Below are 22,273 nucleotides of genomic sequence, written 5' to 3'. Positions count from 1 at the left end.
ACTGAAGCAGCACTGATCGATATCTTTATCTTAACGCTGGGTAGAAGTGTTACGTTTCTCCTTCAACCTCCTTCAACCTGAGCTGCGTTTAGGCCTGAGGATGAACTTCACAATGAAGGGGTTATTAAAACATTAGAGCATGGATGTGCAAGTATGTGCATATGTGTTAATGAAAGGGACATTTGGACTTGATGTGGTTGGCTGAAAGGTCAAAGGGTCACCAAATATATATATATATATCATAGATTTATATATAAGATATAAGTCAAATGTCTTTTTTTGTGGCCTTTTAGATTTATACATTTATAGCAACAAGGATATGTGTTTAAATGTCTGTTAGTCACATATGGAGTCTCCTTAATAAGACTAATTATAATGATATTCTATATAAATGGTTGTGATTATAATGATATTCTATATAAATGGTTGTAATTATAATGATATTCTATATAAATGGTTGTAATTATAATGATATTCTATATAAATGGTTGTGATTATAATGATATTCTATATAAATGGTTGTTATAATGATATTCTATATAAATGGTTGAATAAATAATATGATATTCTATATAAATGAATAAATGTAATTATAATGATATTCTATATAAATGGTTGTGATTATAATGATATTCTATATAAATGAATAAATGTAATTATAATGATATTCTATATAAATGAATAAATGTAATTATAATGATATTCTATATAAATGAATAAATGTAATTATAATGATATTCTATATAAATGAATAAATGTAATTATAATGATATTCTATATAAATGAATAAATGTAATTATAATGATATTCTATATAAATGAATAAATGTAATTATAATGATATTCTATATAAATGAATAAATGTAATTATAATGATATTCTATATAAATGAATAAATGTAATTATAATGATATTCTATATAAATGAATAAATGTGATTATAATGATATTCTATATAAATGAATAAATGTAATTATAATGATATTCTATATAAATGAATAAATGTAATTATAATGATATTCTATATAAATGAATAAATGTAATTATAATGATATTCTATATAAATGAATAAATGTAATTATAATGATATTCTATATAAATGAATAAATGTAACTATAATGATATTCTATATAAATGAATAAATGTGATTATAATGATATTCTATATAAATGGTTGTAATTATAATGATATTCTATATAAATGAATAAATGTGATTATAATGATAATCAGCCTGTCTTCATCACCACACCCTTCCTCGCAGCTGATTGGTCGACGGCCCGGCACAGCTTCGCTCTCATTGGCTCCCATCCGTATCAAGTTACACGCAGGAAGCTCGGAGATACCGGAAGTCTAACAAAACAAAGGTATTATTTAAATACACGCTCGTTTATGTCGTTCGTTAGATAAAGTACATTTCTTACATGTATTCCACAGCCTCTAATAAAGCTCCGCCGTTACGTGTGGGACTGTGATTTACCCGTTAACCGCCCGGGGGCTCCGTCACGTCTCTTACTTTGACACTGCCCCACCGGAAGCTGCCCGGCCGCCTCCGCCGTGTCGCTTCCTGGTTGGCGTGGCCGCGGAGAAAGGGTGAGCGCGGCGGAGTGAGGCGGCAGAGTGAGGCGTGCAGGGTGAGACCGCAGGGTGAGAGCGCAGAGTGAGAGGCAGAGTGAGAGGCTGAGCAGCAGAGGACAGAGGACAGAGGACAGGCAGCATGCAGGCCGGCTGGTAGCGCCGGAGCGTCCGCTGCAGCTAGCTGTTAGCCGCTCACGCCGCTAGCGCGTCGCGCATGCGCAGCTGTCGCTCTGCTTCTTTGTCTCCCTCAGAAGACGCTCTGACGTCACGCGGACATGTCCCACTAGCGGAGGCGACATGGCGTCCAGAGCGCAGGCGGGAGGACACGACGCGCAGGCCCCGAGGGACGGCAGCGGCGCGGCGGCCGGGGGCGGCAGCGGCAGCAGCAGCGGCAGCGGTAGCGGCAGCGGCAGCGGCAGCGGCAGAGGCGGCAGCTTCCGCCTGGAGGAGCTGGACACCGTGGCCACCGTGGGTGAGTTCAGGGACGCGGCGCGCGGTGGGAATCCGCAGCGATGGACGGCGGTCTGCACGGGGACCGCGTCACACGCTGCGTTCAAGGACTGCGTGAGAGGGGAAACCTCTGAGCCGCAGAAACACTGTGAACGACAACGAGAGTAATAATGATAATGATAGTAATAATAATAATGATAGTAATAATAATAATAATAATGTAGTAATAATAATAATAAGTAAATAATAATAATAATAATGTTAGTAATAATAATAATAGTATAATGTAATAATAATAATAATGATAGTAATAATAATGATAGTAATAATAATAATGATAGTAATAATAATAATAATGATAGTAATAATGAATAATAATGATAGTAATAATAATAATGATAGTAATAATAATAATGATAGTAATAATAATAAATAATGATAGTAATAATAATAATAATGATAGTAATAATAATGATAGTAATAATGATAATGATAGTAATAATAATAATGATAGTAATAATGATAATAATAATAATGATAGTAATAATAATAATAATGATAGTAATAATAATAATGATAGTAATAATAATAATGATAGTAATAATAATAATGATAATAATAATAATAATAATATAATAATAAATAATAATGATAGTAATAATAATAATGATAGTAATAATAATAATGATAGTAATAATAATGATAATAATAATAATAATAATAATGATAGTAATAATAATAATAATGATAGTAATAATAATAATGATAGTAATAATAATAATAATAATGATAGTAATAATAATAATGATAATGTAATAATAATAATGATAGTAATAATAATAATAATAATAATAATAATAATAATGATAGTAATAATAATAATGATAGTAATAATAATAATGATAGTAATAATAATGTTAATAATAATAATGATAATAGTAATAATAATAATGATAGTAATAATAATAATACTGTTAATACAATGAGCTTTAAGTAATGATAGTAAATAATGATAATAATGATAATAATAATAATAATATAGTTAATAATGAATAATGATAGTAGTAATAATAATAATAATAATGCTTAATAATGATAGTAATAATGATAATAATAATAATAATAATGTTAATAATAATGTTAATAATAATGTTAATAATAATGTTAGTAATAGTAATAATGTTAGTAATAATGAGCTTTATAATAATGTTAATAATAATGATAATGTTAATAATAATATTAGTAATAATGTTAATAATACTGTTAATAATAATGTTAATAATAATGAGCATTACAATAATGTTAATAATAATGAGCATTAATAATACTGTTAATAATAATGTTAGTAATAATGTTAATATTAATAACACTGAATAATAATGCTAGTAATACAAATAATGTTAATAATAATGAGCATTACAATAATGTTAATAATAATGAGCATTACAATAATGTTAATAATAATGAGCATTACAATACTGTTAATAATAATATTAATAATAATGAGCATTACAATACTGTTAATAATAATGTGCATTACAATACTGTTAATAATAATGTGCATTACAGTCTAATTTATTGATTTATTGGCCTACAAAGAAAACTACAAGATTCCACTTAAAATATAGAAATGCTCTGTTTGTGTAAGCAGCAGTCAAAACCCTTAGCAAACCTGCAAATATTATAATATATAAAGAGACATAGTAAAAGAAAAACAAGTATTATAAATAAGCAATAAAAACAGTAAAGAATCCACAACAGAAAAACTTCATAACTATAATTGCACAGTGTATTTGTATTGCATATATTTATAGTTGAGCAGCTATTTTTGGCTTAAAAAATGACAATCAATCAATCAAAGCATGATTATTGTCAACATCTAACAACCTGTCAAGTCATTTCTTGATTGAACTATTAGTTATTGATCCATAAAACATCATAACACACTTTAGATGCCTAATTATTGGTTTGTTTTTCTCTATTTCATTGCAGCAAAGTTCCTGCGTTGGGACGTTAGATGCTGAATATTTAATGAAATGATGAAAGAGTTCGTAGACAGAATAGTGATATCATTCAGGTGTTGAGTTAACCCTACTTTGTATATAATATCTAAACATATTCCCCTCATTGTTTTCAATAACGACATAGTGTGAATCCCAATAGATACAACAACCAGTGACATTGGCCCAGACGTCCAGACTCTATATATACACTATATGACTTGAAACGCCACTCAAAGACATATTAAATCTATGTTTTATAGATGTATCCGTCTCCTCTCAGGGTATCAGCTGTCTGTCGGTGTCAGCCCGTCCCAGCTGACCTCCTTCCTCCTCCGTGGTTATCATTTGTCCTCTTGGTTCAACACAGTCCGTCCAGCTAATCGTCCCAGAGTGTAGTCGTGTGGAGAGCTGCACATGCTGTCCTCCCGTCTGAATAAGAGACGCACTAAAGTATAGAACGGGCCTCAGGCAGTGTTTTTCTTTTCAACGCTGCATGGAAAAATACATTTTCAGCATCTGAACCCGTCCGTCTGTGTGGAAGCAGTCACTGCAACACAGTCATGACTATATGACTAAACATTGAGGATCTGTAAACATTTCATGTGTCCATCACATCTATTGCATGTTGTAGTTTAAGTAAGGGATGGTGTCCATTATCAGGCATTAGTGGAGGCCGTGGACGCCTCTGTGGAGTCCATTACTTCCTGTTAATGGACACCGTAAAGGGAATCATCCTGCTTGTTTCTCCGTGCTGTGGGAGTACTGGTGCACAGAATGGAGAGTCTAAACATTTAAATTGGGAGTTGGACATTTTGGTGAATCCAAAACCACATGATAACCCGTCCTGCACAGTTGTGTTTTGGGGACATTTTACTTGTGTAGACGGTAGAACCACCATCAGGGAGCCGGTTGATGGGGGGTCAGTCATCAGACACACAATGACTGTTGAGGCTGTTCAGTCAGTCAGAGGCGTGTCCACCGGACGGTTGGTGTTCAGACGAGCTCGCATGCCAGGCTGAGGTTAGGTTAGTCCCTGTTCAGACAACAACCCGCCCTTCAGCCAGTTACTCACCCTGTTCACTCCAAACCAGAGACGGTTGAGTCACGCCTTCATCATGAGGTTACACAACGGCTTCTCCCTTTAACTCTTCAGCAACACAACAAGAGTCTTCTCTCATGTGAGACTAGAGCACAGAACCAGGCCTACGTTCTAGAGGGCCCAGACCCCACAACCTGAATTAAGACAGACCTGTCAGTGTTTCGTGGGCTACCTGGATCATAAAAACATGTGATTCATCAGATGTGGCTGCTCTTCCTGTGTCACATGCTGCCTCATTGAAATACACCGCCCACGGCTGGAGATCTACCTGGGCAAAGGTGTGGCATGTCTTTCTCACGAGCCAATCAGAGCAGACTGGGTTTTATCTGGAGGGGGGCTTAAAGAGACAGTATGAGGAAAAGAATGTGCTTTTTAACATGGAAACATGTTCTAGTAGGAACCCAGAATACAAGTATGAACCCTTTATCACTTTTCTTTCTTCTTACGGTTGACATATGTATTTTATGTCTTTTGTTATTTCATTCGACCAGCAGGCTGTTTTAGAGGATGCAGTACATTATGTTGATATGACCACAATGAGATGAGTAAGTCATAATGTTCTTTGTATTAATAGTCAGGAGCATAAAGTGCAAAATCCAAAGATTCCTTCTAAAAGAACAGACATTTCTTGATGGGTGTTGAAGAGCTAAAGAGACACAATGGGTCTTAGTGTTGGTGAGCGATGGAGGGGAAAGCTCCAACAGAGAGAGGCCAACAATGGGGAAAACGCACCATCATGTTAGATTCAAGCTGGGGGCATGAACAGAGCAGTGCTTAGTCAGCAGGTGTGAGGAGTCTGGAGGTGAATAAAGGAGAGAGAGAGTCCCGTCTATGCAGTGCTTTAGAAACAATCGATGTGTTTCAATGACGTCCTTTCAGTCTCGCATTTAGTTCATGCTCTAGTTTATAAAGGTCCGAAGCTAGTCCGTCCGCTGCACACGACTGAGATGCGTCTGTCACAGGCGCTGCAGACGGAGAATGAATGATATCAAACAGCAGAGTGATGACACCGCACCCCTCCAGCCGGCCTCATTAATAGCAATACTCTGATTTATGACGTCACGCTGCTCCTTTAGAATATATGTTAAGCTGCACGCGAGGCCCGAGCTGGGAGCCCCCCCCCCGTGCTGCTGGGAGAACGCTTCCAGAAATCCAATTTGCCAAGGCATTCTGTCTGATGAGAGGGATTTGCTGCCTAAAACAAATCAGCCAAAGCTCTTCATCCGCCTGCTGTTGTTTAATTGTCACTGGAATCAGGAGGCGGCGTGCTGCGGTGACCTCGTGACCCCGAGAATATCCCTCCACGGCGACGCCAACTAGTCCGCTCAGAGCTCATGAATTCTTCAGCGACGTGATACCTGGAGGGTTTGTTGGTCCGCCGCTCCTTTGTTCTGCCCAGAGAGGCAGCAGGTGGGAGAGGAGTCATGGATGACCCAGTTTAGAGGGTCACATGACTCGGAAACCAACCGGACCTTCACTGGTTGGAGTCTGATTCTTTGTCCTCGGCTCACTGAGTGGTCGTCTTGTTTCTCCTCTCCGTTCAAACGCTCCCACAATGCACCCTGTGTGCAGTGAAGGGGTTTGTTCAGACACTTGAAATGTTACACCGGTTAGGCTCGTTGTTATGCAGAGAGGAAGGGGGGTGAGATACTGAGGTCAGCTCCTCCTAGCTCCTCTTCAAGAGCAACGGCTGCTTCTCCTTCAAGTCTTGTTGTCTGACTCCATTTTTAGTGTCTTTAATTCCTTATTTTAGCTTTTACTTGATCACAGGAAGCAGTTCTGCCTCTGAAACCAAAGAGCTCTGCTGGCTTCAAAAGCAGGGATTGTCAGATTGTCTGACACACACACACACACACACACACACACACACACACCTGTACGTCATCAGGAATTTGTAAAAAATAAACAAAAAGCCCGTACCACACAGTGATTGTCCAGGTGTGCCAGTGGGTGGGCGGGGCTTGAAGTTCTCATGAAACAGCTGCTATTTGAGTCCGTACACTAGCTCCTGCAGGGTTCTTGGCCCTAAAGCATCCCCTGCTTTATGGTCTGTTTGACTCTAAATGGAGCATCATTTACTAAATGAACATCATGCTGTATTGAAGAAGACTTGAAACTAGAGATTGAGACCATAAACTCATGTTTACAATGTTTACTGAGGGAATAAATCAAGAGAGAAGTAGAGTCATTTTCTCATAGACTTCTATACAACCAGAGGAGTCGCCCCCTGGTGGACAGCAGAGAGAATGCAGCTTTAACACAGGAAGCAGTGACTTCATGTTTCAGAACCGGAGGAGAAGAGGAGCTATATAAATGTCATGTATTACTAAACGCAGACCCCTGAGAAGGGAAAGGAGGCGCAGCGTTTGTCAGCAGAGACACTTTGGGTGCGTCTGGTTGATACGAAACACAAGAAGTTAAAATGTAAGATGAGAAAAAGTTGAAGAAGCTTCCAGAAAACCCAGAATCTGTCCAAAAGCAGCGGGGTCTCCCAAACAGACTGTGTTTATGCATGGACATTTACGGAGGTGTTGCTGTGTCTCCGTCGCCATGGAAACACCAAATACACCTGAGACAAAAGGTTCAGTGTGAGTAAAGAGGAGTCAGAGAGGAGTCAGTCTGCAAAAGAGTGATTATTAGTTTAATCATCAGTACAGTAACTCCACAAGCCAATTTAGTAGAAATAAATACTAAAAAAAATGGGGATACAAATAAAATGTATTAATATTATTATTATTAAATACACAAAAGGCTTGTGACAAACACAATAAGTGAGCACAGTGAACGTTCACGTGGAGCCCTGGAGGCAGACAGCTTAACAGAAGTCAGTTGATTGATTCATTCATTCATTTTAATTGAAATAATCTGACTGAACAACAATGATGATGATTTTCAGGACTTAAACAGATTGATTTTTCTAAATTGAAACAGTCAGAATCTGCTCCTCCTCAAGGTCACGGTTGTCATTTTATATTCTGCAGATTAACAACAGCTTCATGATGTTTTCAATTCATTTTCAATAAGTAGAGACGTGCTTTTTGGCTAAAATGATAAATGAATAACACATTTTTTAAAATGGAAACAATAGAGCAGTGGTTTCATCTCTTTATGATCACTGATAAATGTTGGAGCATCAGTGTGGTGAAGCACAGCACTCCAACATGATCAATACATGCAGAGCGTTGGCTAAGCGGTTCTTTGTCATGGTCTGGTGGTCACCAGTGTGCTGTGGTTAATCCCCCCCGTCTCCCCGTCTCCCCCTCTCAGGTACGGGCACCTTCGGCCGAGTCTTCCTGGTGAAGGACCAGAAGAGCCGGGCCTTCTTCGCCCTGAAGCAGATGAAGATCCCCGACGTGATCCGACTGAAGCAGGAGCAGCACGTCCACAACGAGAAGGAGGTGCTGTCCGAGGTCAACCACCCCTTCCTCATCCGACTGTGAGTCCCCCACACACACACACACACACACACACACACACACACACACACACACACACACACACACACACACACACACACACACACACACACACACAGAACTTTAGCTTTAACCCAGCCGTTTGTCAGTTCCTCTGCGGGACACTAGATGGCGCTCTGAGGATAGCTGCTGTCAGTAATATGCATCATTCAGAGCTTTAACGGAGGTGAATGAAATGATGGTGAACACCGTTCTTCTTTGCCGTAGTTTGTACCGTTAGCGCTGTTAGCGCGGTTAGCTCCATGGAGCCTGAGACATGGTAAGAAATGAAAACATTGTGTTAAATGAAGCGGACACAAAGGCTCACTGTGAATGTTTGAATGGCAGCAGGTTGGAGTAATGAATGCGTCTGTTGTTGTTTTCATCACACAGACAGAGTTCTGATGCTGTTATATTTAAAAGAAAAGAGACTTTTACAGCAGAAACATTCCAACTCTCAGTAAAACCTGGAACAGCTCGTCGGCTCTTCAGGAACAAGCTCATCTCCTCTGCCTGGAGGGCTCACACTAAACTACAGCAGCCCTAAGATATAATGATACTAAGATAAGGTTAAATACAGCATTTATTATGAACTGACTAAAGAAAACACATTTAAGATAAGGTTCCCTTAAATCTGGGACACTGACCAAATACAAGAATAACACAGATATGTAGTGAGAGAGTTTACAAATGACCTCAAACACATCTTTGACATGTCTGACATCTGACGGCATATTTATTTATCAGTTAACTAATCTGTTTTACAAAAGGATCCAAGTGAACAAAGACACTAAACTTTGTCTAATCGTCGATCACAGGATCTATTTGATTTGATACCTTTTTATTTATTTATGTAACGATTCTTCTAACTCGTATTGTTACAGTCTCATATCTCATCATTTCTTCAGTCAACAAGAGAGTCACATTTGAGTATGAGCCTGAAAAAGACTGATATGTCTCGTTTATAATTAAGAGATGAGAAGGTATCTTTTTGTCCTGCATGTTTTGCCGTTATAGAGAGTGAAGTTCACACTGTTTAGAAGGAAGATTGTCTGATAACAGTCAGTAAACGTGACTGTAGATGGAGGTAGCTCTAGCTCCAGCAGACAGACAGAGCAGAGGAGGTGTGGAGATATGAAGGCAGTGGAGGAGAGAGGCAGTGGAGGAGAGAGTCAGTGGAGGAGAGCAGTGGAGGAGAGAGAGTCAGTCAGTGGAGGAGAGAGAGGCAGTGGAGGAGAGAGGTGGAGGAGAGAGAGTCAGTCAGTGGAGGAGAGAGGCAGTGGAGGAGAGAGAGTCAGTAGGAGAGAGAGGCAGTGGTGGAGGAGGAGAGAGTCAGTGGAGGAGAGAGGCAGTGGAGAGAGAGCAGTGGTGTGGAGGAGAGAGAGGCAGTGGAGGAGAGAGAGGCAGTGGAGGAGAGAGAGGCAGTGGAGGAGAGAGAGTCAGCCAGCTCTTGTGGAGGAAAGAGTCAGTGGAGGAGAGAGTCGTGGAGGAGAGAGTCAGTGGAGGAGAGAGAGTCTCCTCCATCTCCATCAGTGACAGTGGTGGTGTTTGTGCTCAGCCAGCTCTTCCTCCTCCATCTCCATCAGTGACAGAGCTCAGCGTTTCCTTCCTCTGGAGGCCTCTTCCTCCTCACACCGTTGTAGAGCAGCACCAGTCACAGGTTCAACAGGTTCACCCTGCGGTGCACTCAGAGGAGCAGAGGAGCCTCACTCTTCAGCCTCACTCTTCAGCCTCACTCTTCAGCCTCACTCTTCAGCCTCACTCTTCAGCTTTCATTAAACAGAACGTCTCGCTGTGTGTGTTTCCTGTCTCAGGTTCTGGACGCACCACGACGAGCGCTTCCTCTACATGCTGATGGACTACGTGCCGGGCGGCGAGCTCTTCAGCTACCTGCGCAGCCGCGGGCGCTTCAGCAACGCCACGGGCCTCTTCTACACCTCGGAGATCGTGTGCGCCATCGAGTACCTGCACTCCAAAGAGGTGGTGTACCGGGACCTGAAGCCGGAGAACATCCTGCTGGACAGCGAAGGACACATCCGCCTCACCGACTTCGGCTTCGCTAAGAAGCTCTCCGACAGGTGACGGGGAATAACTGCACGCTCTTTTTGACAGCCACGATTACAGAGCGGTTATGAAGAGGTTCAGACTGACAGGGACTAGAGTGGAGGCCAGGTCGGAGAGGACAAAGGGACGTAGAAACGAGTAGATGAAGTGTGATTTAAAGGATGTCAGTCCAGGTCCATCTCTCTCTGATAAATGACAGATGTTAGGATGTTCTGAACATATGAAGCTTGTGAAAAAATGGGTCAGGAGCTGATGGTGAAGCCCACTGGTCAGCTGTTGGACCAGTGCTGGTGGGATGGTCTCCTGTACAGATACAGTCGAGGTTTCACAGAGGGTCAGAGAGAAAAGCACAGATGAGATTTCCTCCTCACTTTTCAGATTGAAAGAATATCCTGTAAAAACAGTAAGAGGATTCTGAGGCGACGGCCTTTTGTCATCCAGACGGACTTCCCGTCCTGCTGAAGAGATTAAAGAGCAGAGATACGTTTATTACACGGAAGAGGACGTGCGTTTAATCTTCATTATCTCTCTGCGCTGCACACGCTCTGATACCGTGACGCCGCTGTGTTCAGACCTGTATCAGGGCTGACCTCATCAGGGTAGATTCAGACGAGACGCCGACGTGGAAAACTACCATCACTCATGTACTCAAACATGTTTGGATATGCTGCTGCTGCTGAGTGTGAGTGTGTGTGAGTGTGAGTGTGGCTGCTGCTGAGTGACAGTCGGGGATACTCCTCTCTCCGCTCCGGGTGTTCGATGCCTGATTGATTGTCAGTAGAGAGTGAATGACAAAGCAGCTGTCACTGCTCACTGTGGGTCTGAGCTCACACTGTACACAGCCGGGGAGGACTCGCTGTGACTCAGCTGATGGAGTGGGGGGGGTCATGTATCCATCTGTGATACTCAAACAGACAATAAAAGGGCTTTTCCTTTGAGAAGATGTGAGTCACTGTAGCCGGTAGAGCTCCTTGAATCTTAATATTGCATCAACAATGCAATATTAAAGACAATATTTTATTCATCCTTTCAAATATTTACAATGTTTTTCCCTCCTAATGATGGATCTGAGGGGAACAGGATTATAAAATGTTGTTCTGTTACAACTATATGTAAACATATACTCATGATGGTGATATCATATGATTTGCTTTCCTTTTTTCTAGTTAATTAAGGAACAGTTTTACCTTTCTAACGTATTGGTTTCAAACAAAATGGCAGGTAGAATAATAACATATTGATCTTTAAGCAGTCAACTTTTTTACTCTGTTCTTTACTCATGTAAAATGAAAATAACTTCTCTACCTGACAGATATTTTAAAGTAGAAATAGTTTTAAATCACACATTAGGGCAACACAAATGTCAGTGCATGTGGCCATGATATGATCATCCTTCTGTTCTGAGATAAGAAGATAAGATGTTCAGTCTGTGAGTACAACACACTTCTGTTTAGTGTTTGGGAGTCTGATAAACTCATCCAACTGGACTTGTCAGATCTCATTTCTTTGTCTGATCAGGACCTTTTCCCTCTTCTTTAATAAGTATTGACCCACTACCTCTTTGCATGATTCACTTTGTAATATTAAACGGTTCTCGCTAACGTTCTATATCTCCTGTCCCCGGAGGAACCACAGAACAGTGAAACCCTTCTGCTCCCTTCACCCTGAGTTATGGAAAGAATGAAGACACTGTTGACAGAACAACTAGTTTGTCGGCTTTAGAACATGAAGAGACTGGCGCAACTAGTGGACTCCCCCCACCCACCCCACCCATGAGCATGTAGGCCGACAGGAACGTCACGGTGCATTCAGGAGAACCTCGTAGCTGCTGTTGAGTCCCCTCCTGCCATCTAGTGGATCTTCAGTTTGTTGTTGTTCTGTCCTGAGGAAGGATTTGTAAATGACAGTAGTCAGGGTATGAAACAATGATCTGTTGTTCTCTATAAACCAGGACTCCAGCTTTACGCAGATATTTGTAGTTTTTAATCAATAAATCTAAGTGATTTATGGATCTTCTAGTAGAAGAACAAGCAAAGCCATCCTGCTCATGTCCTCTCTGTCCTTTTTCTCCTGGGACTCTGATGGAACCTCCTGAACCCTAATGAAAGAACCCCCACGCTGCCACAGCGCCCCCTGCTGGCAGACGCCCTCATTTCAACACAAAGACGCACATCTTCTCCCCTTGTTACCCCACGCTGTACCCCCCCCGACATCAGCCGCCTCCGTCAGGGCCGACATCATTTCCATACAAATTACCGTCGCCATGGCAACTGGCCGAAAGAGGTCATTACCCAGGTGATACCGGTGACAGACGATGAAAGGCTGGCGCCGGGCCGAGTGCTCTTCATCAGAGGACAAGTGGCTTTCACAGGCAGCTCTGAGCATGTTTGGACCGCCGTGTGTCAGTCAGACGCTCTGTGAGGCCTCTGGACCTCCTGTCAAACACACACACACACACATATATATATTTATTACTCCTGTATCCACACGTCCTGAGCCTCCTCGTACTATAGAGATGACACTGACGGCTCAGGAGAGGTCTCTTTGACGGTAACATATCTATACACGGGTAGAGTCATAAACGCCACGTCTTCATGTGTTTGTCCTACTTTTAACAGTCATTGCAGTGTTTCCTCTGTTGCATAAATGTTGTGACTATAATGTCGGTAATCCTGAAAACAGAGGAGAACGAGACGCTGCACTAGATATTATGAAAACACTTATTCCTGCAAGAGAGGACGCTTGTATTCTATCAATAGATTAGTTGATCGGAAGGAAATTCATCGATGGTTTTAACATTTCGTGGTTGCAGCTCCTGAAATGTGACAATGTGCTGCTTGTCCTTGTCCAAAATCCTGTAAATTGTTGAAACATGAATCGATTCATTTAGAAAAACTGGCAGATTAATGGAATAATTAGAATATGTGTGTGTTTGGACTTTGCCCTCAGCTCATCAAACACAAGAAACGAGAAGATTAAAAGCAGGCAAAGTTATTAAAACAGAGACATAGACAATGTCAGATCACACGTTAGGATAGTTTATGTTCACGTCTGTGGCTTAAATCTTCTAAATCACTTTGTTGAGTTCCTACAAGGGCGTTGAAATGATTTGATTTGTGTTGGAAACGTTTGACTCTGCTAATGTGTAGCAAAGTAATCTTACCACAGAACGTCTGCTTTATGTTGGATAAATAACTTCTTACTAAATGCTCCTCAAACCTGTTCCCTCTCTCTCTCTGTGCCATCAGGACCTGGACCCTGTGCGGCACCCCCGAGTACCTGGCCCCCGAGGTCATCCAGAGCAAAGGTCACGGCCGGGCGGTGGACTGGTGGGCTCTGGGCATCCTCATCTTCGAGATGCTGGCTGGGTAAGTGTTCCTTCTCCACCACACCTCCACCCTCTGCAGACACCGGGGGGCGCTCTCCTCCACCGGAGACACGGAGGATCTGGACCTCCAGTCCCGTTTAACAAAATAAAAGCCCAGCGGCTGTAGGAGAAGGTGGCTTTGTGGAGAGTGACAGGGTGGCGTTGCTGCACAGCTGAGAGAGAAGGATGAGAAAGGGTCTCATTGTTGTGGAGACGGAACAATGGCGTTGATCCGCCTCAGAAACACATCCAGCTCTCCGTGAATAATAAGGTGGGTTTCTCAGAGAGCAGAGCTGAAGGTCTCACAGTGATGAGACTTTGTTCCACAGACACACCAGACTACCTGAATATTGACTGGCGTTATCTGATGATATTAAAAACCCCTCATTATGTCTGGCTCTTTCATGAACAAAGAAGAGTATTCTATCCATACCCTGCCTAACGAGAAGAGTCTTAAAGCTGCATTCTCTCTGTGTCCACCAGGGGGCGACTCCTCTGGTTGTATAGAAGTCTATGAGAAAATGACTCTACTTCTCTCTTGATTTATTCCCTCAGTAAACATTGTAAACATGAGTTTATGGTCTCAATCTCTAGTTTCAAGTCTTCTTCAATACAGCATGATGTTCATTTAGTAAATGATGCTCCATTTAGAGTCAAACAGACCATAAAGCAGGAGTTTTAACCTGCTTTTATTTTTTGATCAGATGTCGTATTAGATGCGGTTCATATTATATTTAGGTATTCCTGTATAACAACACCTGACCTCTATATGTTTAATAAGGACAGCATACTTTGACTAGATCTTGTTGCCATAACTCCCAAATAAGGAGCAGCTTCCTCCAGTCCTCCTCAAAGGTCAGCTATTGAATTTTTGAATTGGAAAGAATGCAGCCATCTCTCCCAGCATGCATCAGGGCGGGCTTTGAAGTGCTGCAGTCCGCTGTGCACACGACTGGACCGGTGAGAGAGACCCCCTCCACACAAAGAGCTCCCTTCATCTGGCAGCATTGTGTCGCGGCTCTTCAGAGGTCCCGATCCAAGAATGTAGCGGCTGCTTGTGAAAAGGTGGAGGTGGGAGATCATCCTCCTCCAGCGGGGTGAAGGGCAAGTTGAGAAAACAAGACCGAGGGAGGAGAGGAACGGCTCTCCTCTCCACAATCCTGCCTTCAGGGCCAGATTCCTGCTCTTACACAGGATGATTGGTTTCCTGTGTGTGGTGTGTGTTGTGTGTGGAGAACCTTCAGCTTCAGTCTGTAGGGAACGTCCAGTGGTCCACTCAGGCTGAGGGTCACTTTCACGTTAATTACAGAAAAAGAGAGTATTTAAATGCAAAGATGAATCCCACTTTAATCAGAACGCCTCTATTCCCAGAGTGCATCAAAACGTAACTCTCTGGATTCCCATCGTCCTGGGGGTGAGAGGCGGAGTACACCACCCTCAGAGTCAGACTGTCCTGGAGCTGGAGCGGTTTCAGGGTTAACTCCGGACTCCTTCCTCTCACGGCTGTGCTGCCTGTAAACATAAAGCACAGTGAGGACTTAAAGACTCTCCTGATAGAAACGGCTCCTCCTAGAGCGTTACCAGGAGCTACAGTTGACACTTTGAACAAGTGAAATAAACCAGGAGGCTCAATGAATGAGCCGATTGTAAGAAGATTGTTTAAGAAGCCTTTTCCATCACATCATTACTGTGACTGCTCACAACTCCCACACACACTCTACTATGCTTTTTGATTATTTCTAATCAACACATCTTCTGCTGCTTCACACTTACACTTTAATAGAAGAAGAGGAGTCTCTGGTTGATGGTCCACATTTATCCTTTGTGTGTCATGCAGTGTGGGACTCACTCTGGTCTGGTCTTGGTCTTGACTTGGTTCTCATCCTCTCAAAGTCTTAGTCTTGTCTAGATACTCTCTGGTCTCGGTCTAGATACTCTCTGGTCTCGGTCTTGACTGGGTCTCTGCTCAGGTGGTCTTGACTCCAACACTCTCCTCTTCTGTTAAACCTCATATTTCAGTCAGAAAGTGGTCACATGATGTCATTCCCTTCCCATCCTGCCACACTGACCCAGATTCTCCACCTATGACATCACACCAGTGGAGTCTGTGGTTCAGGACCGGCTCCCAGACGCCCCATCCCAGTCTCCAGAGGCCCCCGTCCCACAGTCTCCAGTCTCCCCCGTCCCACAGGCTCCAGACATCCCGTCCCACAGTCTCCAGACTCCGGAGCTCTTCACTGGGCGAGGCGAGCGTGGTGTGACAAACGGGTGTGATTATGCGCCTGTCTGCTCCGTGCGTAATGCATTTAGAGGCCGGTCCCGTTATGTAATTTGTGGGTAATGACTTGTCCAGGGCCAGGTTGGAGTGTGGGTGGAGGTGTGGGTGGGGGTGGGGAAGGCAGGAGAGCTGGTGAAGCACTCAGTGGAGAGCAGCAGCAGCAGAAGGCCTGTGGGGGCGGCAGGAACACAAACACACAGAACTCTGAACAAAGACGCCTCTGTCTGCAGCAGAGTTATCATAGCCACACACACACACACACACACACACACACACACACACACACACACACACACACACACACTCTAAATGGTGCCCCCCCCCCACCACCACCACCACCACCTGTTCACTCTCCATTTAGTTCAAACGCATCCAGGTGAGGGGATGCAAGCTCTTGCTTCCTTTACCTGCTCCTTGCATCATCCTGTCTGTGCACAGTGTGAAAGAAGTTTGCACACTGTGTGTGTGCGTGTGTGTGTGTGTGTGTGTGTGTGTGCGTGTGATGGTTTCAGAGGCTGATGTGTGTTTGTCTCCACAGGTATCCGCCGTTCTATGATGACAACCCGTTTGGAATCTACCAGAAGATTCTAGCTGGAAAACTTGAATTCCCACGCCATCTGGACTTCTACGTCAAGTAAGACACCGAGCCAGGAGTGTGTGTGTGTGTGTGTGTGTGTGTGTGTGTGTGTGTGTGTGTGTGTGTGTGTGTGTGTGTGTGTGTGTGTGTGTGTGTGTGTGTGTGTGTGTGTGTGTGTGTGTGTGTGTGTGTGTGTGTGTGTGTGTGTGTGTGTGTGTGTGTGTGTGTGTGTGTGTGTGTGTGACACATCAATGCAGTGGGAGCAGGTCTTTAGCCACGCTGGTGCTCATCTACAACCAAACCCTGGCCTCCAGTCAGGAAATGAGGGTCACTGATGCACTCCACCCGACCCCCCCACCCTCACCATCCAAATGACAGTTCAAACGGTTGTGTGTGGGGGGGGGGGGGGGTCTTAAGTGCTTCAGCGCTCCTTTAACACGGAGGTCACTGAGCTAAAGAGGAGCCTCAGGTAGACCTGCAGTCACTAATGACTCCGCCCACACCGCCCATTACACCAGCTGGAGGGCTCAGGAATGTACAGATTACAGGCCGGACTCACTCCCCCCCCCCCCCTCATCATTCAGCTTCACCCTGCTGAGACATCCATCTCTGCAGCGCAGCACAGAAGGCTTTTAATATTCCTCCATTTCCATCAGTCTGACACGCTGCCATGTCACCGCCTCCACCCATCAGGAGGAGGAAGGCCTTCAGAGGAGCTTCCAGCAGCAGCATAGCAGGGGCCATGAGGAGGACTGGAGGACCGACCCCGGCAGTAAAAGTCCTGTCGTCAGTCATAAATGAGTCGGGTGTTGACGCGGCGTTGACTCGACCTCACACCCTCTGCACCACCTCGCTGTCCTCTGCACTGGAACCATGTGATTCCTGATGCGGTGGGATGAATGTGTTAGAGGGCCTTTAACGAGCAACAACAACCCGACTCCAAACCCTCGAACAGCAACTCTCCAAGTCTTTGGATTTAACCAAGAAAGAAATGATCATGTGTCAAATCCACACAGGACTTTCACCCAGGAGGTCGGTGTTAGTGTTTCACGTGAAGCCAACGGTCGAGGTCACTGTGACTTCATGTCCGCCCACTTCAGGTGTACGCCATATCTCCATCAGATCAAATTTACTCAAATTTAGTTACGAATTTTAGGTTTATTTTGGTTTTGTTAAGTAACTTTGGGACTTTACAGCTATGTAGTACTTTTGTTCCGTAGACCTAAAACTAATTCAACCTTTTGTAGGAAGTTTATTTTGAAAAGACACGTCCAAAACTGTCACTAGTAATACAAATGATTACATTCTAATATTGAAGGTTTCTGATGTCAAATCCTCCGTAAATGTGCTGTAAATATATTAATACAGATTAATGCAGTTTGAAGGGGAAAACTTTAGATTGAAAGTTGTAATTGTAAAAGAGAAGCGCGGACATCTTTAATAATCTCTCCATGAAAAGGCATTAATATAAATATTTCCCCCTGAGCGGATTATAATATTTCTCTGTGACGCATCACTCTAAACTCAGACAAAGAGAGAGAAACAGCTGACTCTGCATTTATGAGTCTGATGTGAGATACTGAACCTCTCTCTCTACCTCCACTGTCTCTCTATCTTCAGGAGGTCTTCATCACAAGCTGCAGCGTATTAAAAAAAGAGTGATCACTATGTTCAATTAAAAGATTAAGAGAGAGACACAACTCACTTAACCCGCCAGAGTCACCTTTCACCTGTGGTGAGCAACGTCTGTCATTGTGACAGAGGGGGGGAGAGAGAGGGAGAGACAAATACAAAGAAAGACAGAGAGAGAGACATAGAGAGAGAGAGAGAGAGACATAGACAGTGTACAGCTCTGGGTTCATGACTGTTTCTTTCCCTCCAGAGATCTCATCAAGAAGTTCCTGGTCATCGACCGAGCCCGGCGGCTCGGAAACATGAAGGTGAGTCGGTTCCACTTCCTGTCTCCATGAACCACATGACAGCTCCATGTATGACATATTTATATATATATATATATTTGATATATATATATATATTTGATATATGTCACAGTGTCCGGTAGTCTGACGTCAGCAGTCTGAGGAGGACTGGAGCTCCACATGGTTCCAGTTAGGGAGAAATGAGGAGACTTTTACAGAAGGACTGTTTATCTGCCTGATAGTAATGTCTGACTCATGTCTGACTAATGTCTGACTAATGTCTGACTAATGTAACTATTCTTAGATGATTGACATTAGATGAATATTACTCTCTCTTAACAGTTATCATGTATACAGTAAGTTTAGCTGAATCATTGCTGGACAGAGCACTGAGGTCTGAGGGAGTCCATCTCACATCCATAATCACCAGAGTGTCCTTCAGCTCAGGAGTGGATGGATCTCCTGACTCCTCATATATACATATACAGGTTGACTCTGATTATGAGCAGGACTCATAAACCCTGCTCCTCTCCTGCTCCTCTTAACCCCCCCTAACAGCTACACCACCCAACTAAACGTCTGGATGTGGAGGAGGAGCATTTAGACTCTCTTCACTGTGTGGAGCCTCAGGGAAACGAGAGAGCTGTTTATTCTGCTGATCTCTGGGCAGAGTCTTCCAGTGTAAACTAGAGTGTAAGTTTTACTGCCACTTGATCATGCATCAGGAGGAGTTGTGTGGATTCACATTCAGTGTGGAGGAGCTGTGACTCTCAATGAAACAAATAGTTCTCTAAGCCCTGATTAACTCCACATAATCCCAGACTAGATGATATCGATTGGTGGAGGCCAACAGAGAAGAACAGGATGGACTGTTCCACTAGATAGATGATGGACTGTTCCACTGGATAGATGATGGACTGTTCCACTGGATAGATGATGATGGACTGTTCCACTAGATAGATGATGGACTGTTCCACTAGATAGATGATGGACTGTTCCACTGGATAGATGATGGACTGTTCCACTGGATAGATGATGGACTGTTCCACTAGATAGATGATGGACTGTTCCACTGGATAGATGATGGACTGTTCCACTAGATAGATGATGGACTGTTCCACTAGATAGATGATGGACTGTTCCACTGGATAGATGATGGACTGTTCCACTGGATAGATGATGGACTGTTCCACTAGATAGATGATGGACTGTTCCACTGGATAGATGATGGACTGTTCCTCTAGATAGATGATGGACTGTTCCTCTAGATAGATGATGGACTGTTCTTTTGTGTTTCAGAACGGAGCAGATGATGTGAAGAAGCATCGGTGGTTCAAGGTGATTGACTGGGAGGCCGTTCCTTTGAGGAAGCTGAAGGTGAGCTGGTTTTAAAAGATCATACTGAATGTGTAAGCCATGAAATGATGACTGGATTGAACCTTTAATCAATACATTGTCACTCTTGTATCAGCGACCTAACATGAGGCACATGTTCGTGTGGAGGAGCATGCACATTGACATGAATGGTGTGAGTGTGTCAGTCCATCCATCTGTCCACCATTGAACTGTCCCGTTGTCTCCTCAGCCTCCCATCGTTCCTAAAGTGTCCCACGAGGGAGACACCTCCAACTTTGACGTTTACCCCGAGGACGACTGGAAGAAAGACCCTCCTGTGCCTCAGAAGGACCTGGAGATCTTCAAGAACTTCTGATCCCTGAGCCGGCGTTATTTATTGACGGAATATCCTGAGAATTGACACGACGTGATGAGTAGTAACTGTTCCAGCGGCTGTCATGGAGAACATCTTATTTATCAGAGCGCTGGAGCCTCATCGATCCATAACTACGGCCTCCCTGAAGACAAACTTCAAATAGAAGCCGTGACATGTACGATACCACACAGATGATTTGCTTTTTATATTTTTATTTATCTGACTCGTGTCAAACCTTTTGCTGGTTTCATTTTTTTTATCACAGTTTTTTCTCTGAGCCTGCTCATATGCAAAAAAAAGAAAAAAAAAAAGTGTTTCCTTTGAAACCAAAAGACTCTTACTTTCTAGGTTTTAAAAAAAACGAGAATAATCAGGTCTCTTTTTATATTATTCTGTTTTATATGTTATCTCTTTTTAAAGAAACGATCATGCAGTCATATTTAATGTGACTCCAGACCGGTGCTGTACCCGTCAGCTGGTTTACACTCATTGTTCTGTATCCGTCAGGAGTCCGACTCTTTCTCTGTAAAGCATAGCACTTGTAAAGAGGTGCCTTACACCGTTAGATGGGCATGATGTCTCCTGTTACATAGAGCTCAATATGCATAATGCTGGTTATCATCTCCGTACATGTCTCCTCCTGTAAACAGCTTTACTCAGCCAAAGGACTGTGTCATTAGCCTACAGTCACAGCTGCTCCACACGGGAACTACAGACTCTCCCATGGTACTCTCTGCTCACTCATCTTCATCATCCTCATCCTCATTATCATAGCTGTCGTGCTTCTAAAGCCCCGCCCTGTGAGGTGAGCCCTGTCACTCTTCTCAGCTTCACTACAGTGTTCAGCAGCGTCTCACTTTACCTGCAGAATTCTTCCTTTGCTGTTTTTGGGACAATATTGGCCTTTAAAAAACAAACTTCATATGATTTTTGTTCAATGCCATTAAAATCCAAGTGACCATGTGATTTCTGTGCCTCACCCTTCATTACAACTAAAAGGTCCTCATTGGTGCTCAGACCTAAAGAGCTGCAGGTACCTGGATACCTGGGTGAAAGTCCTGTGTTTGTTCTTCTCACGTGGACCTTCTCGCTCTTTATGCCACGTCAGCTGACTTCCACAATACACAATGACTGTAGTAACATGCATTAAACACAAGAAAGTACTCCAAAGTGTGAGAAGATGCTTTGGGTTCATGTTACCTTTACTTCCTGTGCTGTGGTCTGTGTAGAGGAGGTGTTAGACAAGGATGCCTGTTGTACATCCACAGGTTTGAAGGGTAAACTAGATTTATGCCCTTTGTTTTGACTGGTAGAACTTTAAAACTAGCGGGGGGGCGGTCTCACGTTTCAAATTGACCCTTCACTTAGCCCCGCCCATTTTACGCAGACTAGCTAATCATAGCATATATATATATATATATATATATATATATGTATATGTTTCTCAACTGACATTTCTTGTGTCGTATTAGAAGCACGTTTATTCTGATATATCTGTGAATAGGTAATATTAACCAATAATATTAACCTGGCTGATATATCAGTCCTCTACTCCATATCTTCATATATATCCTAATCTGGCAGCATCATATTGAATCCATTGTGTCATAGTTTACATTCCATCATCTACTGTTGATTCAGCATCAATGAGCAGACGTGTAGTCACTTTGTTTTAAAAGTATTAAAGCATCAGTACGTCCTCTCTACGTGAACATTGGGCATGCTCAGTCCATTCAGCAGTCTGGCTCTCTGGTTATATGGAGCTTTTATAATGGAA

General features: G+C 42.8%; 1 protein-coding gene across 1 annotated transcript; it reads left to right on the top strand.

Moving 5' to 3' along the window:
- Window positions 1-1,535: 1,535 nt before the first annotated feature.
- On the top strand, window positions 1,536-21,864 carry prkx (protein kinase X-linked). Its single transcript, XM_054623903.1, has 8 exons — window positions 1,536-2,045; window positions 8,393-8,561; window positions 10,395-10,658; window positions 13,893-14,012; window positions 16,828-16,923; window positions 18,749-18,806; window positions 20,085-20,162; window positions 20,371-21,864. Exons 1-8 carry the CDS (start codon window positions 1,871-1,873, stop codon window positions 20,494-20,496), a joined length of 1,086 nt encoding a protein of 361 aa, XP_054479878.1. The 5' UTR covers window positions 1,536-1,870; the 3' UTR covers window positions 20,497-21,864.
- The last annotated feature ends 409 nt before the right edge of the window (window positions 21,865-22,273 follow it).

Source organism: Anoplopoma fimbria, chromosome 22 (assembly GCF_027596085.1).
Source record: "Anoplopoma fimbria isolate UVic2021 breed Golden Eagle Sablefish chromosome 22, Afim_UVic_2022, whole genome shotgun sequence".
Lineage (NCBI taxonomy): Eukaryota > Metazoa > Chordata > Actinopteri > Perciformes > Anoplopomatidae > Anoplopoma > Anoplopoma fimbria.
Note: the sequence above shows the minus strand (reverse complement) of the source record. Positions and strands in the feature narration are given on the sequence as shown.

Bases quoted from the DNA above. Each gene is read 5' to 3' on its own strand.
- prkx (XM_054623903.1), top strand. From the start codon at position 1,871: ATGGCGTCCAGAGCGCAGGCGGGAGGACACGACGCGCAGGCCCCGAGG. The intron at 8,562-10,394 runs GTGAGTCCCCCA...TTCCTGTCTCAG, and splicing joins CACCCCTTCCTCATCCGACT to GTTCTGGACGCACCACGACG. The intron at 18,807-20,084 runs GTGAGTCGGTTC...TTTGTGTTTCAG, and splicing joins GGCGGCTCGGAAACATGAAG to AACGGAGCAGATGATGTGAA.